Here is a 26,228-nt window from a genome sequence, read left to right on the forward strand (position 1 = left end):
TTTTCCTTCTTGATATGCAGCTAGTTGGCCATGAGAGGATGATCCGTCAATGGTCATTCCTTCTATCAAGAAGTCTATCAAGATTTTTTTCTGTTATTTTTAACAGAAAAATGTAAGGCTGGCCGGCCTGTGAGATTTAGGTAGGTCGTTGTCTTGTCCTATTTTACTTATGTACCTACATATACCACCCTTACAGTTGTACAAGACCTTGGTATGGTTCATTCCACCAACATACGCCTGTTTTGGATTATCGCGACAACGAATATTTCAGTGTGCAACATAAGAAATACGAAAGTAAATGGCTGTAATAATTATTCCATTAAACAGCAATGCAATTTGCAATTTATTTTCGTTCTTCATCTTTTGCACAATAAAATATTCGTTGTCGAAATAATCCAACACAGCCGTATATTCGTGGAATAGGGTATATATAAGCTAGTAATATGCTAGTTTTAAAGATCTTTTTGTAGTAGAGCAGGAAATATTCCATCCTCCCATGGAGCTCCATTATATGGAAAAAGTAGTTTACGGCCTTCTCTAAAAGTGGTTTTTCGTGGAATGTTTAGATCGTTCTAGGATTTCATTTTTAGGATAAGAATAAGAATGGTTCAATGTTATATATTCCCAGTACTACTTTACGGTGTTAAAGTATGGACCCTGACAGAATGGCTTTTAAAAGCCTAGAAGCATTTGAGATATGGGTCTACCGACGTATTCTGAAGATCAGTTGGGTAGAAAGAGTCATAAACGAAAGGATTTTGCAACGTTTAAATTAAAGTTGTGACGTAGTGAACACAGTTAAAAGGCGTAAATTGGAATACGTTGGTCATATAATGCGTCACCCAGAAAAATATGACATATTTCACCTTGTCATGCAAGGTAAAATAATGGGAAAAAGAAGTGTGGGCCGTCGTATAATTTGTTGGCTTAAAAACCTACGCCAATAGTTTGGGAAAACTAGTACAGAACTATTTCGTGCGGCTGTAAATAAGACAATGATTGTTAATATGCTGGGCAACATGAGTAGCCCAGTCGAAATAGCATTTGACCTTGCATTACGAGCTGCTCCAAATTTTATTTTTCTTATCTTTAGGGGGGGGGATCAATAGTAGTATAAATTTATGATCTAAACTGAATTCCACCGTTGCCTTAGCCGCCATCTTGATTTTAAACGAGATCCGTTTTTTGCTCAATATCTCCGCCATTTTCAACTTTTCGACAAAAAGTGTAGAAACTGAAATTGTTGAAAATGCGATTTTCTATAATTTCGTCTTTTATTATTTTTTTCGTGCGGTCGATATTTTCCGAGTTATGAGGGGAAAATAGTGACAGTTGGAGCATAATTATTGAATTGTTGAATTATCTCGCTTATTATTAGTTTTACAACAAATGTGAACCTACACAAAAATGAAGAGAATTAAATTTTGATGTCTTTCATTTTTTTGATAAAATCAATATTTAAGGTAGTACGTATCCGGTAAAGGTGCGAGCTTAAGACCTGATTGATTTTATAGCAATGGTTTTGTTTAATATCTCCGCCATTTTCAACTTTTCGACAAAAAGTGTAAGGACTGAAATTGTTGCAATTGCGATTTACTACAATTTTTCAAGAGAACCAGTGGCGGGTCTATAAGGGGGGATAGTAAAATTCCCCCCAACAGGGCCCAAAATTAAAAAAAATTGTTGAAATATTAAAATGTATTAGCTGACATGAAACTTAAAATATCGACAGACAAATTCAACCAATAAAACCCGCTAGTTATTAAAATTAAGTGAAATTACTGCATAAAGTTATTATTTATGTCTTTTATGTACTTAGTTTGGTTGTTGTTTCATTGGAAGTTTCAAAAATTGTATAAAATATAATTCTTTTTATTTTTTTTATGTACAATTATGTCGTAAAGTTAATAATAATTGAGACAATTTTAATAATTATGCTTTCCGTCCGCTTCCATTATTTTCCCCCTTAACTCGGAGAATATTGATCGCATAAAAAAAATGTGCAAAAGAAATTGTAGGAAATTGCATTTTCAACAATTTTAGTTCCAACCATTTTTGTCGAAAAGTTGAAAATGGCGGAGATATTAAGCAATAACAGTTCTCATTTAAAATCAATATGGCGGCTAATGCAACAGCAGAATTCAGTCGAGATTTTAAATTTACACTACTATTGATCTGCCCTAAAGGATAGAATTATAATATTTTGGGCAGCTAGGAACAAGATTCAATTCAATAATTATGCTCCCCCACCACTTTTTACTATTTTCCTATGTAAATCGGAAAATATCAACCGGTTGAAAAAAATTGTTAAAAATAAATTGTAGGAAATCATATCTTGAACAATTCTAGCAGAAAATGGCGTAGATATTGAACAAATACCTACAATTGCTATAAAATCAATTAGGTCTTACGCTAGCGCAATTTCCGCATATGTACTACCTTAAATATTAATTTTAGCAAAAAAATCAAAGAAATCAAAATTGTGTAGAATTTAATTCTCTCTATTTTTGTCTCTAGGAACATTTTTGTCGTAAAACTAATAATAAACGAAATAATTCAATAACTATGCTCTAACTGTCAATATTTTCGCCATAACGGGGAAAATATCGACCGCACGAAAAAATTGTAATGATAGAAATTATAAAAAATCACAGTTGCATCAATTTTGGTTCATATACTATTTGTCGAAAAGTTGTAAATGGCGGAGATATTGAGCAATAACAGTTCTAGTTTAAAATCAAGATGGCGGCTAACGCAACGGCGCAATTCAGTCGAGATTTTAAATTTACACTACTATTGACCCCACCTAAAGATTAAAAAAAAATAAAATTTGGGGCAGCTCCTAATGCAAGGTTAGGCCTGTTATTCGTCTAACCCGACTGGACTAGAGAGCTAACGATCGACGAGCGGTTCCGGCACCTTAAGGAGGGGGTATGGTTTAAAATATTAAATTTTTTTTATTATTTTAAATAAAAGTGCATATTTTCAAGAATACTCTCTGAAAATTTCAAAATAATCGGAGTAAAATTACCAGAGATACAGCGTGTTGAATATCCCTACCTTCGACTCGCTTTGCCGCGACTTCGCGCCAGCACGCTTGAGTGTAGTGAGAAACGTTAAACAACTGTTCGCCTTCTCTTTTGTGGATTACTCCTCGATTCAAAAAACACATTCCAATGTGCATCACTTTACGATTTGGCAGACAAATAAGAAGATGAAGATGCAGCTATCAAAACTTTAAACGCATTTTTCTCAAAACTGCTTTTTCAAATGCGGTGGACATTGTAACTGAAAAACTACTCGGCCGATCTACCTGATATTTTGCACATATTTTATTTAGACATTTTATGAGGTAACAACGTCGAGATATTTTTCTTTTTTTGCTTATTTTTTGTTCAACTATAATAAGTCTGTTGATTTTCACAAAATTTTTAATAAAAATTTCATTTTTTTGATTTCTGAGTCATATCAAAAATTCAAAAATCATTAAAAATTGTGGACGTTGTGACCTCGTGAAACTCATAAGCTAATTAAATCTTTTTGAATTTTTTGTTTCGTATGATCGACCGACGAGTTCTGATGTCCACCGCAAAATCCATTTTTTTGTGAACTGCCTGCCAAAATTTGTCACCAATGGCTTATTATTCAATATTTGGGATTGAATTTTTTTCTAAATATTCTTTGAATTGTATTTAATATGCCTATTTAATTTAAAAATAAAATAATTGTACCATATCTTCGAAAAAAATTCACAAAAATGTGCTTGATATGTTGATTTCAAACCATACCTCCCCTTAAGAAGAAGAAGGATTTCAGTCTGAGTCTGCTCATCAATAATTGTTCAGCCTAGGAAGTAGTTGTATAGTAAGAGCTCTAGCGTTTTCATTTTAGATTCGACAAAGATTTTATCAGGTCTTTTAAGTTGGTCTGGTTCCTATGCCAAACCTTGTCCCTACCCTTGTGCCCTAACCTTGTGTCCTACCCCTTGTGGATTCTAGTGCTGGCAGATATATCTGATCTATTCGCCCATTTTATATCTTTATTGTTTTCAGTCAGAATTTTACTGTATATTTCTCACTTTCCCAATTCTTTAGCTTCATTCGATAGCCTTCTGACTTATTTTATTAGTTTTTCCAGTTTTCTGCTCCATCAAGGTGATTGTTTATTATTCATCTTGATTTTAATTGGGCAGTTCTCCTGAGAATTGCTTCGCTGATTCGATCATTTGCCTATTTAATATCTAAACATGTTTGATACTACTAACTGTATTTCCTATCTTTGCTTACATGGCGGTTCGATACCCCTCTTAATGTTTACATTTTGGATCCCATTAGATGTCTAATGGTGGTTTACCTGTACATGGTCTTTGGCAAAGAATGGGCCATAGCTTAGACTTAGATTCCTGAGGTTAAAATAGGTCGATTTAAGTTGACTTACCTTAGTACGAAAGTTGATAATAACCGATATACAGGATGTCAAAGTTAAACTTTTATTTTATTTATTCTTGAATATTTCCTGGTAGGCATAGGATAACAACACGATATTTGGTAAGCGGGGTTTTTTTGGGACGAGAAATCTAAATTCGTTACCAAAAATGACGTATCACCTAGAGGGCGCCACACACGTATTTCAGCGCTAATTTAATACGTTCAATTTTTTTATCCCCCACTCTACATACTTTTTGAATCAAAACTTTTATTCTCTTAACATTTTTACTCAAAAAAGATATACTACATTCATCTTGCTAAACTCAACTATTTTCGAGATAAACGCATTTTAATTATCCAATACATCATTTTTTGCATAATATCATTGTAGTTACACCCGAAAAATAACTTAAAACCATAATACGCTTACCCTAATAGCGTAACCATAATAGCGGTTACGTGGAAGAGCGCTTCTTAGCTGGTGTTTCTAGGAACATCATCTAAGAGCGAACGTCGCCTTTTGCTTTATTATAATTATTACTGTTTGTCTAGTTTATATTTTTTTTTGAAAAAAAGCAATAAAGTCATTATTATTATTATTATTATTATTATTAATAATTGTGCCAGTTCTCATATTTATGCAATTGCATCGCAAATTCCATTTGAAGAAATTTGCGATACATTTTTGGACATTTTTATGGTTTTAAGTTATTTTTCGGGTGTAACTACAATGATGTGATACAAAAAAATTATATTGCCTCACCGATTTAAAATGCGTTTATCTCGAAAACGGTTAAGTTTAGCGAGATGAAGGTAGTACACCTTTTTTAAGTAAAAATATTAAGAGAATAAAAGTTTTGGTTCAAAAAGTATGTAGAGTGGGGTAAGTTAGATTAAATCGACCTATTTTAACCTTAGGAATCTAAGGTTAAGCTATGTCCCGTTCTTTACCAAACACCCTGTATAAATAAGGTTAAATCAACGTGTTAATGGCTCTCTGAATTTTCTTGTTGATGAAGTAGGTTCATTAGTTTTATTACTCAAAATGGGCCCTCATCGCGCTCATCGGTTCTTTTACTTCCCCACATCATGCGTTATGAGTAGGCATTAGAGCCAATAATCACTTGTAGTCCATCCTTCGACAGTTTTCGATTACTTTTCCAATCACCATAGGTGGGAGTTATGTTGCTAATATACCACCTGAGAAGTGTGCCAAGCATACGAATATAGCCCGTGTGCACGCTTTCTCCCATTTTACTTTACTTAATTTATCAAGTCCGGACATCCCACTCATACAATTTCGACCCAAGAATCGGGATAAGTCGGTTCCATCTGTGTTGGCGAGCCATAAATCTTCTAGCCGCTTTACACGATGCAACTAATTGCGCAATTAATTGCACAATTTCTTGCAGCAATAGAAATTGCCTCGTGTCATAAGAAAATTGCACCGAAAAGCTGCAACTTCTTGCAGCAACTTCTTGCTGCAAGAAGTTTCAGTTAAATAGAACATGTCCTAATTTTCATGCAATTTTTTCTGCAATTTGGTTATATTTTTAGTAACTTTTAAGGCTACACTGTTTGCTTTTACTACATTGACATTCTGTCATCCTAAATTTCAAACTAAACAATTTTTTAACAAAACTAGAAGAACTTTTTACCAATTTCACGCTTCATAGATAACATTATTCTGATGGATACCTTTAATTATTATGCAACATAGGGATTAAATAAAACTATTTTCTATTTGTATTCCTTACAACTTGTTTTCTTTTGTAAATGAATAATGTATTATAGGTATACTCAGGGTACGCAAAAACCAAGGTTTAAAAAAACAAAATAACCAGGTTTTTTTGTTTAAACCAGGTTTATTTGGTTTAAACCAGGTTTATTTGATACAAAGTATCATAAGTCTAAATACTTTATAAATGAATAAATTATTTTATAAAATAATAGTAACAAACAATGAAAAAAATTATTAAGACAACTTTTGTTTTTATTTACACACACAAAAAATTTAAATAACAAAAACACATCTTCAAACGTATCAAAACTTCAAAATAAAACTGTATAAAAAACGGTAACTGTAACTGTATAAAAAACTTTAAATAAAAACACCAGTTTGGAGGCTCAATAAAAAACTAGTTTTTTTCTTAAAAAACTAGTTGATTTAAACCAAGGTTTTAAGCATGTTGGTTTAAACCTGTCAACCCTGGGTATACTTGCATTAGGTATTAATTGATTTTGTTATAATACATAATATTATAATTTTCTCAAATTATAATCTAACATAAATAGTCTAATATCTGATAACTCTACTCAAAAAATTACATTTAATTGATAAAAACAACATAACCTAAAATTTATGCTATTTTGTTAAAGTTTCTGTGTATGTCTATTTCATGTCCGTTCGGTTTATGCAATTGCTTGCACCGTGTAATCACTTTATTGCAGAAAGTTAGTTGCAACTTTTAGGTCTGGATCACGCGTATGAAAAAAAAGTTGATTAATAGCAAGCTGAAAATTTGTTAATAGCTTAAGGGTGTCTAGTCGGATAAACTTTGATATATGGGAACACTGTAGCAGGGGCAGTTTTAATTGTGGAACAGGTTAAAAATTTGGAACGGTCAGACCACGAAAACGGCACATTTATTTTGTCCAACAGAACAGACTTAAACTCTCCGAACAGAGATTAAACTCTCATGCAAAAATGAGACTGCTATTTATCACCTGTCATAATTCCTGCCATTTGACATATTCTATATGTTTTTTTGCATGAGAGTTTAATATCTGTTCGGAGAGTTTAAGTCTGTTCTGTCGGAAAAAATACATGTGCCGTTTTCGTGGTCTGACCGTTACAAATTTTTAACCTGTTCCACAATTAAAACTTCCCCTGTTCCAGTGTTCCCATATATCAAAGGTTGTCCGACTAGACACCCTTAAGCTATTAACAAATTTTCAGCTTGCTATTAATCAACTTTTTTTTCATACGCGGGATCCAGACCTATTATTGCACAAGTTCTTGGGCAAGAAATTGTGCAATTAATTGCGCAATTATTTGCATCGTGTAATGTGGCTATTCGAGGTTACACTGATGAGGACAGATTCTCCAAGTTAGAAGATGTTTCATATTTTGTACCATTATACCCATTACCCATACCCATTTTTCACACATTATACCATGTTTGATTTTACTGGAGTGACCCCTGTTCTTATCCTATTTATAGTTTTCTACGTTTTAAAGTCTAGAAATTGGCAGGTCCATTGAAATTATAGACGAGGAAAACACTCAAGTGGTTCATCCTGTACAGTTCCAAGGAATCTTTTCGTGGATTTTAGTCGCTTTCCTGGTGTTCTAGCTCTGTATAGGACATGCTGCTCGTCCGCGAGTTGTGTAATTATCTCTATCTGCTAGATGTCTGCTTGTTGAGGGATCTGAAAATTCCGCTACTTTATATAGTTTTGCGAGTGGCATCGGTTTCATGCATCTCATTACTAATCCTGCATGTTTCATGTAGCGAACTATCAACTTGTTGCTGCAATCACATCCTCCGTGCAGAAACCTGCAAAATAAAATGTGAATAATATCTTTTCTAAGTAGGTACAATACATGCACTGTGTTTGATCTCATTCGCAATATACAGTACTTTAGTTGAGACGGATATGGTATATCATACCAGTGCGCCAATTCGGCCTCTCCCAGACTCAGAGGATCCTGTATTAGTGCTAGAGACATTATAATAATCCATCGCAACGTATTATCTTTATTAGTACGTTCTTTAACAGTAAAATATTGCAAAACCTCTCAATTTTAAAGAACCACTTGGATTGACATGAAATTTGGCATACATATAGCTAATAAGTCAAAGAAAATAGTGATATTATGTCAATATGTGCTTTTACCCTAGGGGTGTGTTTCACTCCTTCTCGAAGGTGAAAAAATATGAGACTAAGTTTTCACTCTAATGGCATATAGCATATCCCACCAGAATGAAAACAATGGGAACCTTCTCTGGTTACACCTCCGAGGCTTCTCCAATTTGCAAGCCATACGGATGCTGAGACTAAGGAAGATGAGGGAATTCTACAATTTACAATTCACGTCCCATCTGCTCAGCGTGGTAAAGTTCCAACGAGACTGGTTCCCTTCATACTCTACACAGAGTAAATGTAAATCAAAAATGAATAACCATTTTCAATTTCGTTGCAAAACGAAAATACAGCCGAGCCATATTCCAGTCCAATCAGAGAGTGCTGCAAGCACCTCTACCGGTTTCGAAACTTATTAGTCTCTCATCAGGAGGCACATATGCTGCTCTCCCTGATCCAACCAAAACAAACCCCAGCGTGCAGTCCCGAATTGCAACGAACGAAATGGCATAGATGCCCTAGCGGCAACTGCTAGCAAAAGACTAAGTTTTCACTCTAATGGCATATAGCATATTGCATATTGCGTTTTGCAACGAAATTAAAAATGGTTATTCATTTTTGATTTACATTTACTCTGTGTGGAGTATGAAGGGAACCAGTCTCGTTGGAACTTTACCACGCTGAGCAGATGGGACGTGAATTGTAAATTGTAGAATTCCCTCATCTTCCTTAGTCTCAGCATCCGTATGGCTTGCAAATTGTAGAAGCCTCGGAGGTGTAACCAGAGAAGGTTCCCATTGTTTTCATTCTGGTGGGATATGCTATATGCCATTAGAGTGAAAACTTAGTCTTTTGCTAGCAGTTGCCGCTAGGGCATCTATGCCATTTCGTTCGTTGCAATTCGGGACTGCACGCTGGGGTTTGTTTTGGTTGGATCAGGGAGAGCAGCATATGTGCCTCCTGATGAGAGACTAATAAGTTTCGAAACCGGTAGAGGTGCTTGCAGCACTCTCTGATTGGACTGGAATATGGCTCGGCTGTATTTTCGTTTTGCAACGAAATTGAAAATGGTTATTCATTTTTGAAAAAATATACTTCCAAAACAAGTCCGGAAATGGATAAACTGACTAATTTTAAGCAACTTCTGGTCGATAGAGTTTTTTCATTAAATCAATACTTTTTTCAACATTTTTTCAACAAAATAACAACGTTTTTAGACGGTTTTTCGCAAATAACTCAAAAAGTAAGAATTTTACCAAAAATAACATTCTTAACAAACATATAGCCTGTAAGAAATTGGTAAAAATGTTGTATATATTAGGTCTCTAGACCTAGCAGAAGCAGAGATATAACTAATGAAATATAGGTTCATATTCGTCAAATTCCAAATCGAATATCTTAACGTGAAATAATCCAAACACGAAGCACTTTTTGGGAAGTACACATTTTGTTTTATAAAAAAAATTATTTCTAGTGTCAAAGTAAACAAATTACGCTCCAAATAAAGTTGGTCCCTTTGTTTTGGTAAAAAATCGGAAAAATCACCCCCTAATATCATCTCAAATGAACTTAATCGTTACCACTTCACAAGTTGATTAACTCTCGTATGTATTTTTTATTAGAAAAAGAAGTCGCATCCACCAAAAGGTTATTAGCGACGGATCAAAATATAAATAACAAAAGTAAACAACTATAGAGTGTACAAAAAGTTTATGGATCTTAGATAATTAATTATATTGTCATAGGAACAGTTTTGACCTAGAGCCTCTGGTAGAGCGTTTGGAATATTGTAGCGCTGTCTTTCTTGGTCATATTTACTACAACTTATTAAAAAGTGTTCGACTGTTAATTGGACGTTACACTGATAGGTGGATTATTCTTTGTGAAAAGGTAAGAGTGCTTTAACCTGGTATGTCCTAGACGTAAACGCGCAACCGCAATTTATTCTCGTCTATTTCCCGACGATGGAATCCACTGAGACACATTATTTTTGATTTTATTCAGCTTAGAATTATTTTGAGACCACTCATTTCGCCACAAACACAACACTTTATTTTTAAAATTAACTTTTAAGGCACTGGAAACACACTTGCCTATCGGCTCCGAAAAATCACTTAAAATTGCCTCTCGTGCAGTCCTGTCAGCTTCTTCATTTCCTGTTGTTCCCACGTGTGAGGGAACCCATAAAAATTGGACGCTTTTTCCATGTTCATGAGCTTGGTACAGCTGGTATTATAGTAACTTTTTAAAAGGATGTTTCGGAAAAATGTGTTTTAATGAGTTTAGAGATGTAAGGGAATCTGTTATGATCAGGGCTTTTGTGAGTGTAAGCTCGTTAAGAAGTTTCACAGCACGTTATATGGAGTAAAGTTCAGCTGATTATGTGCTACATGCTGGGGTTAAACGGAAAAGAAGATTGTTTTCTGAAGAAACGATTGCTGTTGCTACACCACCGCTTGCACGACTTGCAACTGTACGGTCTTTGCGAAAACAAGTAAAATGTTTTGAATTGTACAACTGATTGTTATTTAAATTTGTCTCCTGTAAACAAATAATATCTGGAGAATATTCAGATAAAAGAAGCATAGGGACACGATGGAAAAATCCATCAATATTCCATTGAAGTATTCGGAGTTAGATGATATTGAACAACTGTCTACAGAAGAGTCACTGTCGAAGTCAGAAGTCTCTTTCCCTAAATGAATGTGTAGTTTTTTTGAAGTTTTGTAAACTTGGTTTTTGTAGATCTATCATTTGCATATTGATAGCTGCTTTGTAAAAGATGGAGAAAGCCAGCCATATCAGCTGTAAATTCTTAAACGACGCTAATAGTGTCGGGGGAGCCTTGGACATTATCAATCAGTAAAGATAATTGGTGGTAATTTAAAACGAATGGTGGGGTATGATTATCAATAAAATTTTCAAGAGTTTCCCGTGTAGATGGGACTTTAGATGAGCGCGGTTTTTTGGTTTAGAGGATTTGGGGTTTGCAAACAGATTTTGTGATGAAATTGCTGAGTACGCATTGAGAGATCGATGATGAGATCGATACGCACAGGCGTATCGATCTCACCAATACTAAGTTTTATGGAAGAACTTGCGTTTTCGCAAGTGCTATTAGAGTTTTCACTTAGATGCTGTGGCTTTATTACTTTTGGAAGTACTGGGGCAAACTCATTGGTAGTGACAGAAGTCGAGTTTGAAGTTTTATTTGTAAGATTGGTTGAAATGATTGTTTCAGAAAATTGTGGTGATGTATCAGTTTTATTAGAGTTTTCTGAAGTTGTATCTAATGGAAAAGGTGCTGATAGATTGGAGGATATTGCTTCCGAAGTTTGTGAAAACGGTATTGCCGCTGAATGAGGTTGATTTTAAGTGTTGCTATGAGTAGTAGTGTTAGTAATTTCTTGGTCATGGAGATTTGTAGGTGTAGGTGATATGTTCGGATTCGATAATGGATAACTTGATGACTGCTGAGTGTTTGGTACCTTGTGTAATATACTTGTTGGAGCTGTTTGATTTGATACTTCATTGTTTGACGCAATATGAGTTGATTCCGTTACTGAACTGTTATTGCATTGGGATGATATATATGTCCTGTATTTTTGCAAATAAAGCAGGTGATTGTAACTTGTGACAAAAATTTGCGGTGAGGTGTTTGGTCGAGATCTATTAAAATAGAATCTGGAATTGATGATGTTGTAGGGCTTACATAAACTTGCCTCCAAAAGCTCAATATGTGACTATATTCGGGAAGAGTCAAGCTAATTTTCAGAAATGTTATTGGGGAATAAGCTATAAACCGATATTCTGTAATTCTTCAACTAATACTTGAAGAGGTATTGACGGGCAGACATTAGATAAGATTAGTCTTTCTGCTGGAGAGACAAGTCTTCCTGCTGTTACAACTTCGCCGAGTACTTTTATAGAACCATGTTGTGTCATGAAATTATCTACTACGGTTTTGTTTGCCAAATAGACGCAGATCTTATTATGAGATAATCTAGATGAAAAAATAATATTTTTTGGGTTAATGATTGTGCCCAAAGAAATAAGATAATCCTGCAGTTTAGCATTATCGATACAACTAAATACAATTGTTTGCGTCTTACTCGGAAAAGAATGTGAAGCAGCTGATGCATAACTGCTTGTGAAGTTTGAACCTTGATTTACTGGACTGGTTAGATCGGAAGGTGTATTTACATTGTGTGAAGTCATTTTAAGCTGCGGTGACGAAAGCTTCACTCCGACTCTGGTAAGTGACAAACCAACCGCATGCTAACTAACCTCAAAAAAATTATTGTACGATGGTGTATATTTATTATTTGACGTTTTCTTTTCACAATAATAAAATAATAATTACGTATAGATAACTTACAGTAGTATCTAGTAGACTAAAACTTTTGTTTTTAAAAACTATTTAATAATACCACTTGTTTTTACTAAAAACTAGGAGTACAAAATCAGTACAACTTAACCATACCTTGCCAGGGCCGGTGTCCTCTCGTATGTATTGTTTATATGATCTGTAAGTTTCTTCGGTTTAAAGTTTTTATTTTTGAAAGGGCTGTAGATGAAAGGGCTTGAAGGAATCACTAAACACGAGTGTACTCAACATTTTGAACAGCCATATCTTAACCAATTTTTGTCTTACAAAAAAAACAAAAAAAAAACAAAATATTTAGAAAAGAAACTGTGACACTTTTTTTACTATTTAAAATTTTTGGTATATCGAATAATTTTGAAGTTATTTTGAAAAAAAGAATTATTTTCACAATTAACAATTTTAAAAATTTTACTTTAAAACCAAATTTTTTTAAAAATGAGCAGTTTGAAGGGGTGAAACTTACAAATCATATAAACACAACATAACTAAAGCAACTTGTGAAGCGATCATGATTAATTTAATTTTAGTTGCTAATTAGGGGGTGATGATCCCGATTTTTTCTTGCCAACGCAAAAGGGATCAACTTTAGTTTGAGCCTAGTATGCTTATATTTGATGCTAGAAACTTTTTTTATAAAAACAGGAATAAAGATTTTTTAAACACTTTAAAAAAGTTGTAATGAGTTTTCTCCAAAAAGGGTTTCATTCTTTGGATATTTCATATAGAAATATTCTATCTGAAATTTGGCGAATATGAGCCTATCTTTCATTAGCTATAACTCTGCTTATACCAGATCTAGAGACCTCGTGCATACACCTTTTTTTTTCACTTTTTTACAGGCTATATTTTTGTTATAAATGTTTTTTTCGACAAAATACTTACTTTTTGAGTTATTTGCGAAAAGCCGTCTAAAAACGTTGTTATTTTGTTGAAAAATGATCATATTCACTCACAAATAACTCGAAAAGTATTGACTTTATGAAAAAACTCTAAGGAACAAAATTTGCTTAAAATTAGTCAGTTTATCCATTTCCGGACTTATTTAGGGCGTATATTTTTTCACCTCCGAGAAGGGGTGAAACCCACCCCCAGGGCAAAAGTACATATCGGCACAATATCACTTTTTTCTTTGACATGTTAGCTATGCGTATGCCAAATTTCATGTCAATCCAAGTGGTTTTTTAACAGCAAAAACCGTGAAATAATGTACTATATTAAGCCCTAAGTAATTTAAAGGTTCATGCTCATTTATCATACTCTATTTAAAAACAAAAAACAAATGTGTAATATTATCAATTTTTTTTCTAGTGAACAAGCTCGAACGTGGATGCTTGGAGTCCTTTACCCACCCAAAGTGACGTTAACTCTAGGTCATGGTTTGAACGGAAATAATATTAAAGAGGGCGAAGATGTCTACTTTGAATGTCACTTGATAGCAAATCCATGGGTAAGTACAATACATAAAAAACATAAATATTCTTTTTTTGGTTCAAATATATCCAGCAGATTTTTGTACAAAAAACTTATTATTTTGAATCGGTAACATTCATGATACTATTGTGAGATAATTAAAATTTAAAATCAAATTTGTAATAATCAACATATTAATTATTATACTGCATGATAAATAATATATTCTAAATAAATCATTATAGAGGATTTACTCGGGGGATAAAAAATTTAATATTTATTTCATTAATTTTAATTAATATGAAATAGATTTATTTGTATATCTAAATAAATAAATATATGCGAATCAGTACTTTTGCAAATTGAAAATAAACGGCAATCAAGCTAATATATTTAAAATAAAAAAATTAAAAAATGAAATATAAAAAGAGAATAACAAGATAATATAGTGATGAGCGTGCTAATAACCGGGAAAATAACGCAAAACATGGAAAACATAATAAGTTGTGAGATAAAAAGAAATAAAACTTGTAGAGATGTGAAATTTAGCGATAAAGACCTATAAATTTACATTAGATTTATTGTCTCCCACCTTTATACGTATCAGAGGAGTATGTCAACTAAAACTGTCACTGTCACAGTGGCAGTTGCCAAATTCGCCCGATACGTCTAAAGGTGAAACAATAACAGGAATGTAAATGTATTGATTTTTATGGCGAAATTTCCCGCCTTTACTAGTTTCATTTCTTCTTATTTCACAACTTAATATGTTTTTTATCTTCTGCGTTATTTTCCCGGGTAACTAGAAGCAACAGGCAGGATACCTTAATAACACTATATGGCGAAACCGACATATTAACATTGAAATGAAGTCAAGAATTTATTTATAAAGCCAGTGTAAGACCAATAATGATATATGCATCAGAAACAAGACCCGATATAGGACTTCCTAATTAGAAATCGAACGAGTCGTACGCTTAAAACAAGCTCCACAATAAAACCAGTTTTTAAGTGTTAAAAAGCAACAAAGTAATTCTAGTTTTACGTGAATCTAAGAGTGAATCTAAGTGATTTCTTATGGCAAGTACAAAAACTGTGAATACAAATTATTATTTAATCCAAATAATTAACATTTACGCTAAATCCACGTAGACAGTAATTAATTTTGAATATAAGCAACAACTTTTTATACCTACCTGCTATCAGTTCTGGTATCAAAGGGACAGGGCCGTACTTTTAAAAATTATCGATGACAATAATAATTGAAAATGGATAATTTTCCACCTCTTGGGGTTCCTGATCAAGAACTGGAGCATAATTTACCAAATACAACTATACAACAATCTTTTGCCACTGTCACAAGTCAAAATTTACTCAAATTCCCGTTAAAATCACAAGCAGTAGTTTTTCCTGCGTTGGAAAATACAAGGTTGGAAGAATATTTGTTTACAATTGGTGATTTAATGCATCCCAAAAATATTATTTTCTCCTCTAAAATGTCAAATGGTTGAATTTGTATTTATCTAGCAAGCGAAATTTTAGTTAACAGTTTTCTACAAATTAATAGGGGAATAATAACTGTAAACTACCAAAAAATTCAGGGTCGTAGATTAATATCACCAAATGAAAGATTATTGATATCAAATGTTTGTCCTTCAATCCCTCATTCAATTATTGAAAATGAACCTTCCAATTTGGGATTAAATTTGGTAACTCCAATAAATTTTTTAGAAATTGGTACATCAAATCCTGATTACAAGCACATTTACAGTTTCAGAAGGCATACTTTTTTTTCTCCCCCTGTCTCATCAATACCTGACGTCAACACTTGTAAATTACGAAATGATATCATAGCATATATTTCTTGTAATGGAGAAAGATTTATGTACTATTTGCAGACATGCGGGACATTCGGCTGAAAATTGTCCAACTGTTTCGGAAACCCTAACATCTCAAATACAAAATGCTGCTCCAACTACTTTAACTGATCCAATAAACAATGAATACATTCCAACTGATTCAACCGCTCCAACTACCTTAACTGATCAAATAAACAATGAAAACATTTCATCTGCTTCAACCGCTCCAACTACCTCAACTGATCAAATAAACAATGAAAATATTCCAACTGCTTCAACCGCTCCATCTACCTCAACTGATCAAATAAACAATAAATACATTCCCCGAACGCAAACTATATCTTCGTTTACTCCTACACTATCGACTAAACCTAATATTCATATTTTACCCGCTACTCATGCTACACAAAGTACTGACACCCAACAAATATCACACGATCCTCCTTCAAGCAAACGAACTATTTCTGAAATTATAAGCCTTACCCCAAATGATACTCCAGAAAACAGCTCCTTTCCAGCTCCAAAATTAAAAAAGCCAAAGTCTTCAATCATAGATACAAGATCAATTCAAGTAATGTAAGGTAAAAAAATCAGCTAGACTAATGTATGACGATACTTCAGTAACACATTCAATATCTTATGAAACATTCGTAGATATATTGGAAAATGTTCATGGTACCCCTGACCCAATAAGCTTAATAAAAACTTATACAAACGATCTCGAAAGCCTATTGAATCTTTTAAGTCAACTACATGAAAATTTATCAAATTAGAAATCAAAAGCCAGATGCACCAGACTTCGAAACAAAATACTTAAATTCATACAACCAGACACAAACACCGAATTCGAAAATGAATTTGAAAAAGATTAATAATGGCGTTCTCGATTATCCAGTGGAACCTACGAAATATGCTCTCCAAGAACTCAAGACATACAGTAATCATAATCTTATATACACCGATGCTTCTAAAACCATGGAGGGAGTGGGAGCAGCATTTATATTCAATAAAACCAAATACTATTGACTGTAATACATACAACTCTTGACATTTCCCATTACATTTTAGGAAGCAACAAAATAGCGCCATCTAGCGGTCAGCGGTGATAACCAGAGCAATCTAACCTTACATTTATAAAATTGCTTTATTATTGTTTTTGTATAAGTGTTTGAACTATTTTTATTTTTATTTAATTTTGCAAAATTAGCTTGTTATTCAAAAATTTATAAAATTAAATTTGAATGTTTACGTCTAATTTTACGTTGTCACAACGTAGTTTCACCGCAAGCCGACAGTGGCGCTAGTGGCCACGTGCTTCGCGTGCTTCCAGATTTCTCTGGGAGTTGGACGTATTAGAGTCAATAGTATTTGATAAAACTAAAATATTAATTAAACTCCCGAAATTAACTTCCATTTATACAGCCGAGTTAACCGCTATCCTCAACGCAATAAATTTTGTGGTAGAAAATAACATGAAAAATCCTGTCATTATTACGGATTCCCTAAGTTCTATAACTGCCTTAATACACCAGGGAAATAAGGCAAAAATATACCATGTTCGGGACACTTGAGCAGCCAGGTTGCAAATGGGTTTTTTGGGTACTATATACCTAATACATTATAAATACAAAAATGCCCGTCACAGTTTGGACGAGAAATTTAGTTATTAACAAATAAGGGTCAAAAATGGGAGTTTTTTCGTTTAATTCGCTACAGGTAAAAATAGGGTGTTCAAATATCCTATTTATAATATTTTTCTTTTAGCAAAAGGGCCAAGGTTTAAAATATGTATCGAGTTAATACATATTTAGTATTTTAATATTATTTAAAATTTAAAATATCAAGTCAGAATTTGGTATTAGTTTTGAGAGTAAACTAAATGTAAACCCAAATACTTACGATGTCGAGATAGTATCACGAGGTTTTTCCTGGTTTTCCCTCGTGATTTACTATGGAATCTCTAACGCGAGAATTTCAGTGCCACCGTTGCATTTAGTTGTCTTTTTAAAGACAGATCACATGCTATGATTTTTTGTGGCGGATATTCTTGAGTTGGGATTGATTTCATGTAATCGAATGAACTATCTTTTAGTAAAGTCGTCCCAGGAACGCAACTCATCAATATTGGCAATATCATTTTAAAGTCGTCTACTTTAAAATGTATAATGCGTGTCTGAATTGCCGATATAAATGAGTCAGATTAAATAAATTATTAGAAGAATTTTTTACTAAGCAACAACATTTTGTTTATTTAGTATTATTTTGTATTTTGGCAACGACACCCGACTTGGGCGTCGAAACGTTAATAAAATCATTTTTAGGTAAAATATTGGCTTATTTCCCATTTGAATATACTTGATTAAAAATGACTCTATTTTGCTAAACTTTTTTCGGAGTGATAAAAACGACTTTTTAATGATTTTTTTCAAAACTTTGAAAATATTACTATTTTTCTTGGATGTGGTTTCCACAGAATTGTTATATCATTATTATTTTCTGAACAATAACATTGCGAAAAAAAAGCTCTTTGCGATAAACAAATTGAATAAAATTTAAACTAATTGACAAATCGTCTTAAAATTTTTTTTGCATTATATGGAATGTTTGACTCAACTTTTCGTGCAATATGAAGGTCTTAAGGCCATTTTTGCAAAAGTTATAGCACATTTGTTATTTTTGAAATGTTAGTCTTTTATTACAATTTCCGAAGCAAAAAATGATTGGACCAAAATTCAAACAACAGAAGTATCCAGAAGAATAATACAAGGAAGGGCAGCATACGGAGCTCTTAGGGACATTTTTAAGAGTGACATTCCAACTAACATGAAGAAAAAAGTTTTCGACCAATGCGTGCTACCGGTGATGACCTATGGTGCAGAAACATTATCGCTCACAAAGAAGAACGCACAAAAACTAAGAGTAGCGTAGAGAAGAATGGAGCGATCAATGATAGGGGCCACTCTGCGAGACAGGATTAGAAACGAAGATCTACGAGCTAAGACAAAGTCATAGACGTCATTGAAAGAAGCTGTAATTTAAAATGGAAATGGGCTGGACACGTTGCCAGAATGAAGGACGGAAGATGGACTCGCAAACTAGTTGAATGGAGACCAAGGGCCGATAAACGTAGCAGAGGAAGACCACCAAAACGATGGCAAGACGACTTACGAAAGACAACAAAAAACTGGATACAGAAAGCGCAAGATAGAACACTTTGGAGACAAACAGGGGAGGCCTATGTCCAGCAGTGGATTGAGAGAGGCTGATGATGATGAGTTTAACATGATCACCTACACATCATCAGTTGATCTTACAAAATATGCAGTTCCAAAAATAAAAATATGATATTAGTAAAAGAAAAGTTTAATTTGTAAACCTAGAAAATTAAAACGTTTAGTTTTTTATCCGAAAAAACATAACGTCGACCTAATATGTAAACTGTGTAACTCCATTTATCAAAATTTTGCAGGAGACACAAAAACTATTTATCTAAATATCACTAATGTAAATACTATGTATCTCCCATTTTAAACCCATTTTAAAAGATATGATGGTAAATCGGAATTTTATAGATACACGTATCACTAACATTTTTGTATATTATTGTTTAATAAGTAGTTACTATTACTTACCACCAACTTTTTCTTGAAAATATTACTTTTTAAACAGTGATAGTTCAGTCGTGTGGTATGACAAACTAAGGAGTTAAGTATTTTTCATACTAAATTTGGCGGCAAGGGAGATACGCTGTATACGAAGAGGTCGCTATTTACTCATCTGGTAAAAATATGCACGTGCGCACTTTTTAAACAGTAAGTAGGGACTTTTTCAAACAGATGGCAGTTATAACTCATTTTCAGAGAATTATGGAGTTACGCCGTTTATAGATTAGGACGACAATAATTAAGTCTGTTTTTTAAGTACAATATGCAAAGAAAAGGAGCATAAAAAACGAATATAGGAACAGGGTACTTTCTAACACGGGGGACAAACAAAATTCCAAAAGCCCCAATATTGTTTATTGAAACATTATTAACTTCAAATATATAGATCTATATAATCAGTACATTACAGTGATAACTATTTTGGGCCAAAAATATGTTGTTTCATATTTTATAGTCCACCATATGTTACACCCTGTATTTTATCAGGATCCTATACGACAATAGTTGAAATTAATTCTGATAACAAATATATAGGGTGTAAGAAAAATAGAGGTCATAAATTAAATCACATGTTCTGGGACCAAAAATAGTTCGATTGAACCTAACTTACTTTAGTACAAATGTGCACATAAAAAAAGTTAGTCTAGCCCCTTGAAGTTACAAAATAAAAATCGATATTTTCCAATATATTGAAAACTATTAGAGATTTTTTATTGAAAATGGACATGTGGCATTCTTATGGCAGGAACATCCTAGAAATAAATAGTGAAACAGTAAAAGTGAAATTTGTGCACCCCATAAGAATTTTATGGGGGTTTTGTTCCCTTAAACCTCCACAAATATTTGTGTACGTTTCAATTAAATTATTATTGTAGTACCATTAGTTGAACAAAATGTTTTTAAAACTTTTTTGTCTCTTTGTAATTTTTCGATAAGTCAGTATTTATCGAGATATTTTGAACATTTGTAAAATCCAACACAAATTGTTACACGGTAAGTAAGATTATAGAGACCTGTTAATAATATGAAAATTTATTGTGAATTTACATTTTTTAGCTATATATTGAAACATATTATATCTCGATAAAACATTGTTTATCGAAAAAATACTAGGAGACAAAAAAGTTTTAAAAACATTGTGTTTAACTAATGGTACCACAATAATAATTTTATTGGAACGTACACAAACATTTGGGGCGTTTAAGAGAACAAAACCCCCATAAATTTTTTATGTTAACATATTAAAAAAGAAGCCGCATCTCGATAAAAACTGACTTATCGAAACAATACTAAGAGAAATTTTTTTTAAACATTGTGTTTAACTGACGGTACCACAGTAATAATTTAATTGGAACGTACACAAAAGGTTGGGGGGGGGTTTAATGGAACAAAACCCCATAAAGTTTTTATGGGGCGTACAAATTTCACTGTTATTATTTTTTTGAGATTTATCTGTCATAAGAATACTACATGTCCATTTTCAATCAAAAATCTCTAATAGTTTTCGACATATTGAAAAAAATCGATTTTCATTTTGTAACTTCAAAGGACTGTAACTTTTTTTATGTGCACATTTGTATTAAGATAAGTTAGGTTCAATCGAAGTATTTTTGTTACACCCTGTATAAACGTTTAAAACGTTTACAGAAACACAAATATTACTTGAACAACCCAAAATAGCTGTATTTTATTAAAAGCAGTATCAGACCTCTGAATATTATTAACCCTTAATGAAACATTTTAATAAAATTTCCCTTTGCAATAAGCCGTCCTTTATAATTCGGCTTTATATAAGAGCGTTTTTATTTTAAGTGTAAAATTTGCGAAAGATAATGAGAAAATTAAATATTTGCCTCATTACTAATTCTTTATTAAAATTTTTCTGAGGATTGCTAACAAAGAGGCTCATATTTGAAGTACGAAGAACAAAATTAGTTTCGGAATAGTGAGGGTTGGACGGTAATAAATTTTTTCGCGAATTCTGCTCTCTAGTCTAATTTTTGCGCCAAATAGGCTATTAATTATATTCAAAATAAGATAGCTAAAAGGAACTACAACGTTAACGGGGTTTTATTATTTTATATGGTCAACGTACATCTATATATGAAAAAACCGCGGAGTGCTACCATTTAAAGGGGTGCGTTTTTGAGAAATTGGTGAATTTGTCCCTGGGCACAGGTTACATTAGGGTGAGTTCTATGCACTTTTGGTACAAACATATCTACATAAAAATTGTTTCTGGTTAAATTTCCTATCTAAATATCACTTTTTAAAGTCAATGGTACTTTTTTTACAAAAATATATTCAAAAGAAAAAGCACAAAGAAACCCAAAAGAAAGAAATTTTGTTTTTTGCCCCATAACTTTTATCCACGAGGATATAGGTATAGACATTGCTTTACAGAAAAAAACCTACATGTTTCTTCTTTAAAATGTTGTTTAGTAGAGGTAATTAGGATTTACAGTTTTCGAAATATGATTTTTCAAATTTCGCCACTCACAGCCATTTTGGGCAATTTTCCTTGTTATTTCGCAAATATTGTTCTGTAACTTTTTTTACGTATTTTTAGGTATATGCAATGGTACACATAATAGGAATAGAAATCAATTGCCTTTAAAATAGTCTATTTTATAACGTTGTACGACTTTTTTAAAGAGATTATAGTTTTTTAAAGTTTTACAATTTTAACAGTTTTTTATAATATAATATAAAAATAAAATAATATTATTATATAATATATTATATATTATATAATACCTAATATAAAAAAAATATTATTTTTTACATTTTTTACGATTATTTTTGAAATTTCTCATTATAACTTTTTTCTTGTATGAATATACTATATATTGCTCAATAAAGAGGGCTTACTTTCTGTTCTTTAAAATAGTGTTCCTTAAAAATCTATATACATATTATATGTAATGGAAAGCGAATGATTCTTTGATATTTTTTACCTGTATTATTTAAAATTATTTCTTTTACCAAAATTACATAAACATTAATCTTAGAAGACATCACTTTGGTTAAAATTATTTAAACGTTGACATTTAAAAAATTTTCAAAATAAAAGTACATCTCTTCGTTAGCATTAGCTTCAATATCTTTCTCTGACACCTCAGTTATCTTAGAGTTCCCACAATTAGTACCCATGCACATGCACCCTTTGCAGACTATTGAACAACTAATTCCTATCTTCCTACAACCGCAGTTTTTTGTACATCCTTTTGTACATTTACATGCTATTTTTTCAAGCAAAACTTGTGGTGCAGGAGCTTTGACAGTAAATATTGGAATTATTCCATATTTTGAAGTTTGCCCGGCCGAGTCAAGTAGATCCAAAGTATTACATATAAAAAATAAGATTCAATCATAACACACAATCACATAAAAAAGTTATAATGAGGAATTTAAAAAATAATCCTAAAATCAAAACTCTTTGCAAGTACTTATTACATTTTGAAAAAGCATATCTTATTAAAAAATAATCCTAGAATTTTTTATTATACACCATTTTAAAGTAAACAGAATAAGCTTTCTTTATATAATATATACCTAAATGTAGAAAAAAAAAGTTATAATGGTAAATTTAAAAAATAATCGTAAAAAATATAAAAACTCGTTAAAATTATAAAGCCTTGAAAAAGATAACCTCTTTAAAAAAAGTCGTACAACATTATACAGTAGAACGTTTTAAAGGTAATTGATTTCTATTCCTCTTACATATACCATTGCATATGCCTAAAGTTACGTAGAAAAAAGTTACAAAACAATATTTGCGAAATAAAAAGGAAAATTGCCCAAAATTGCTGTGAGTGGCGAAATTTTGAAAAATCATATTTCGAAACCTGTAAATCCTAATGACCTCTCCCAAACATCATTTTAAAGAAAAAATATGTAAGTTTTTTTCTGTAAAGCAATGTCTATACCTATATTGCCGTGGACAAAAGTTATGTGACAAAAACAAAATTTCTTTCTTGTGGGTTTCTTTGTGCTTTTTCTTTTGAATATATTTTTGTAAAAAAAACTATCTTTGACTTTAAAAAGTTATATTTAGATAGGAAATTTAACCAGGAATAATTTTTATGTAGACGTCTTTGTACCAAAAGTGCATAGAACTCACCCTAATATAACCTGTGCCCAGGGACTAATTCACCCATTTCTCAAAAACGCACCCATTTATAAATGGTAGGACTCCGCGTTTTTTTCATACATAGAGATTCATTGACCATATGAAATAATAAAACCCCGTTAACGTTGTAGTTCCTTTCTATAGTACATAATCAATAGCCTAAAATCAGCTGACCTTTAATTATAGTTTCAATATACCAATTAGCAAAGGGTTGCAGTATTTAAATAACAGCATGGAAGAGCAGAGAGTTTTTGGACATTATTCATTCCTACATTTTTATTTATCTACTGTGATATGGGCATGTGTTTTAAAAATGGAAATAAGCTGTACGTAGAAAAATTTTACTTTGAAATAATTGATGGATTCGACCGTTACTTGATGGAAGTTCATTTTATCTAACAATAAAAAACTGAAAACGTTTGTTTTCTATACTTCCACAAAATTTATTATATCTAAGTGACTACAGCTGTTTCGGCGGAGTGCCTTTCTCAAGTAATATAGTTTACAATGTGTTTGCCTTTTTGATCTTCAACTGAAGAGGTTGAGGAGTGGGGAGCTGTTTGTCTCGAGTTGGTCATTCAGAATTACATCTGTATTTTTCAGTTTATTAATTTCCATAGATTCTAAAAAAGATAGCTTAAGGCCTTTATTTTGAATATGTAGAATTTTAAACTCTTCATTGAAAGAATGATTATGATCTAGAAGGTGAAGTGCGTATGTAGAAGTGTCTGTTTTTCTATTGTTGAATATTGTTGTATGAATTACTTTGAAATGTTTCAAAAAATAATAAATTTCTAGTATTTAGGTACAGTGCGCAGATTCTAAAGATGCAGATGGGGGATGGCCTCTATGCGCAATATTATAGTCGGTGTATGAGAGAGGAAGTATTCGAAATAATAAAATAACAAGTAATACCTACATATAAAATTTGTTTAAATTAAACGCAAATAGTAGCATATACTCAGCTGAAGTAATAGGCATATTAGAAGCCCTAAAATGCTGCCAATATATTCCAAACAAGAAAATTTATATTTTCTCTGACAGTAAAAGTGCTTTGCAAAAAATTAAGCACCTTGAATCTACATCTAAAATAAATTATATCATCTTAGAAATCTTACAAAAAGTTGAAGAATTATATAGGTAAATATTTTAAAACAATAGATTTAATATGGGTCAAAAGCCATTGTGGAGTACTGGGCAATGAAACAGTTGATGTCTTAGCTAAAAGAACCATACACGAAGGAGAAGGAACAACATACAAATGTACAACAAATGAAATAAAAACAGTTAATAGGAACGTTTTGAAAACAAAATGGGAAGAAGATAATAAAAACAATAAAAAAGGCAAACATTACAAATAAATTCAAGAAACAATTCCCAAAAAACCATCGTTTATAAAGGGGAATCTTTCCAAAAATGCAATAAGAGAAATTTGCCGTTTGAGGTTTAATCACGTACCTGTTCCCAAATTTTTATTTAAAATTCGTTTAAAAGCTCATCCATATTGCAACTGTGGAGAAATAGGAGACGCAGAGCATCAAATATTAAATTGCTCTCTAATACAAGCTCAAGTGAAAATATTTGTGCACAAAATATACATGTCATACATCCAATTAATTTAAAGTTCTTGTTAAATCAAAGTAATAATCCACAAGTTGTCATTTTATTATGTGAGCATATTAAAAATATTAAACTGAAAATTCCACACCTGTAATTTTGAACCAATCAAAATACGTTATTTTGACAGATCACCATGGCAACGGAGGTATTTTATCGGAAATTTTTTGCTCGTGGGGTACCCAACAGCGAATTATAGTGGAAATTTTTTGACGTTTACAATAACACAACATTTTTGACAGACTGGTTTTTATTTGTTTACATAATTTAAAATAAAACGCCAAAAAATAATTTTCTATCACTTGTAGTTACTCAAAACTTATGTAGACCCCCTCCGTGGCTCAGTGGTAAGAGCGCCTGCCTTTGGATCGAAAAAATCCGAAAGGTTGTGGGTTCGAATCTCACCAGGGTCAGAAATTTTTCATTTATTATAAATTAATAAATGAATATAGTTTCTGTCCTTGTGGGATCGGTACTCACCGGAGGGACCGCAGACGTTCGGATACAATTAGCGTCTCTTTGCAAAGACAATGACGTCGACTTTGCAAAGTAACAAGACACTTACTCAACACACACACTACACATGACACTAGGTTCCTAACTGTTCAAAATTACCGTACCTACCATGCCAATGGCCAATAGTTGTCGAGGCATTAGCTAAATAAAAAATAAAAAAAAAATAAAAACTTATGTAAAATTGAAGAATATACTATTTTCTATCTTGAAATGGTATTCCCATGCAACTACAATGAGTAGAAATTACGAATTTGAAAGCCTAAATAATTGCTGACAAAGCTATGGCGCGCTATTAATCTGTTCATGCAGATTTGGATTTTCAAATGCAAATTTTTTGTGGAATTTTCT

General features: G+C 32.4%; 1 protein-coding gene across 1 annotated transcript in view; it reads left to right on the forward strand.

Annotated features, from left to right (window-relative positions):
- The window catches only part of LOC126883814 (nephrin-like), a 593,591-nt gene that overhangs the window by 14,283 nt on the left and 553,080 nt on the right, over nucleotides 1-26,228 (forward strand). The window contains exon 3 of the mRNA XM_050649484.1: nucleotides 13,990-14,128. Coding sequence (XP_050505441.1) covers nucleotides 13,990-14,128 — 139 coding nt within the window. The remainder of the gene's footprint in view (nucleotides 1-13,989; nucleotides 14,129-26,228) is intronic.

The sequence above is a fragment of the Diabrotica virgifera genome, chromosome 4 (assembly GCF_917563875.1).
Source record: "Diabrotica virgifera virgifera chromosome 4, PGI_DIABVI_V3a".
Lineage (NCBI taxonomy): Eukaryota > Metazoa > Arthropoda > Insecta > Coleoptera > Chrysomelidae > Diabrotica > Diabrotica virgifera.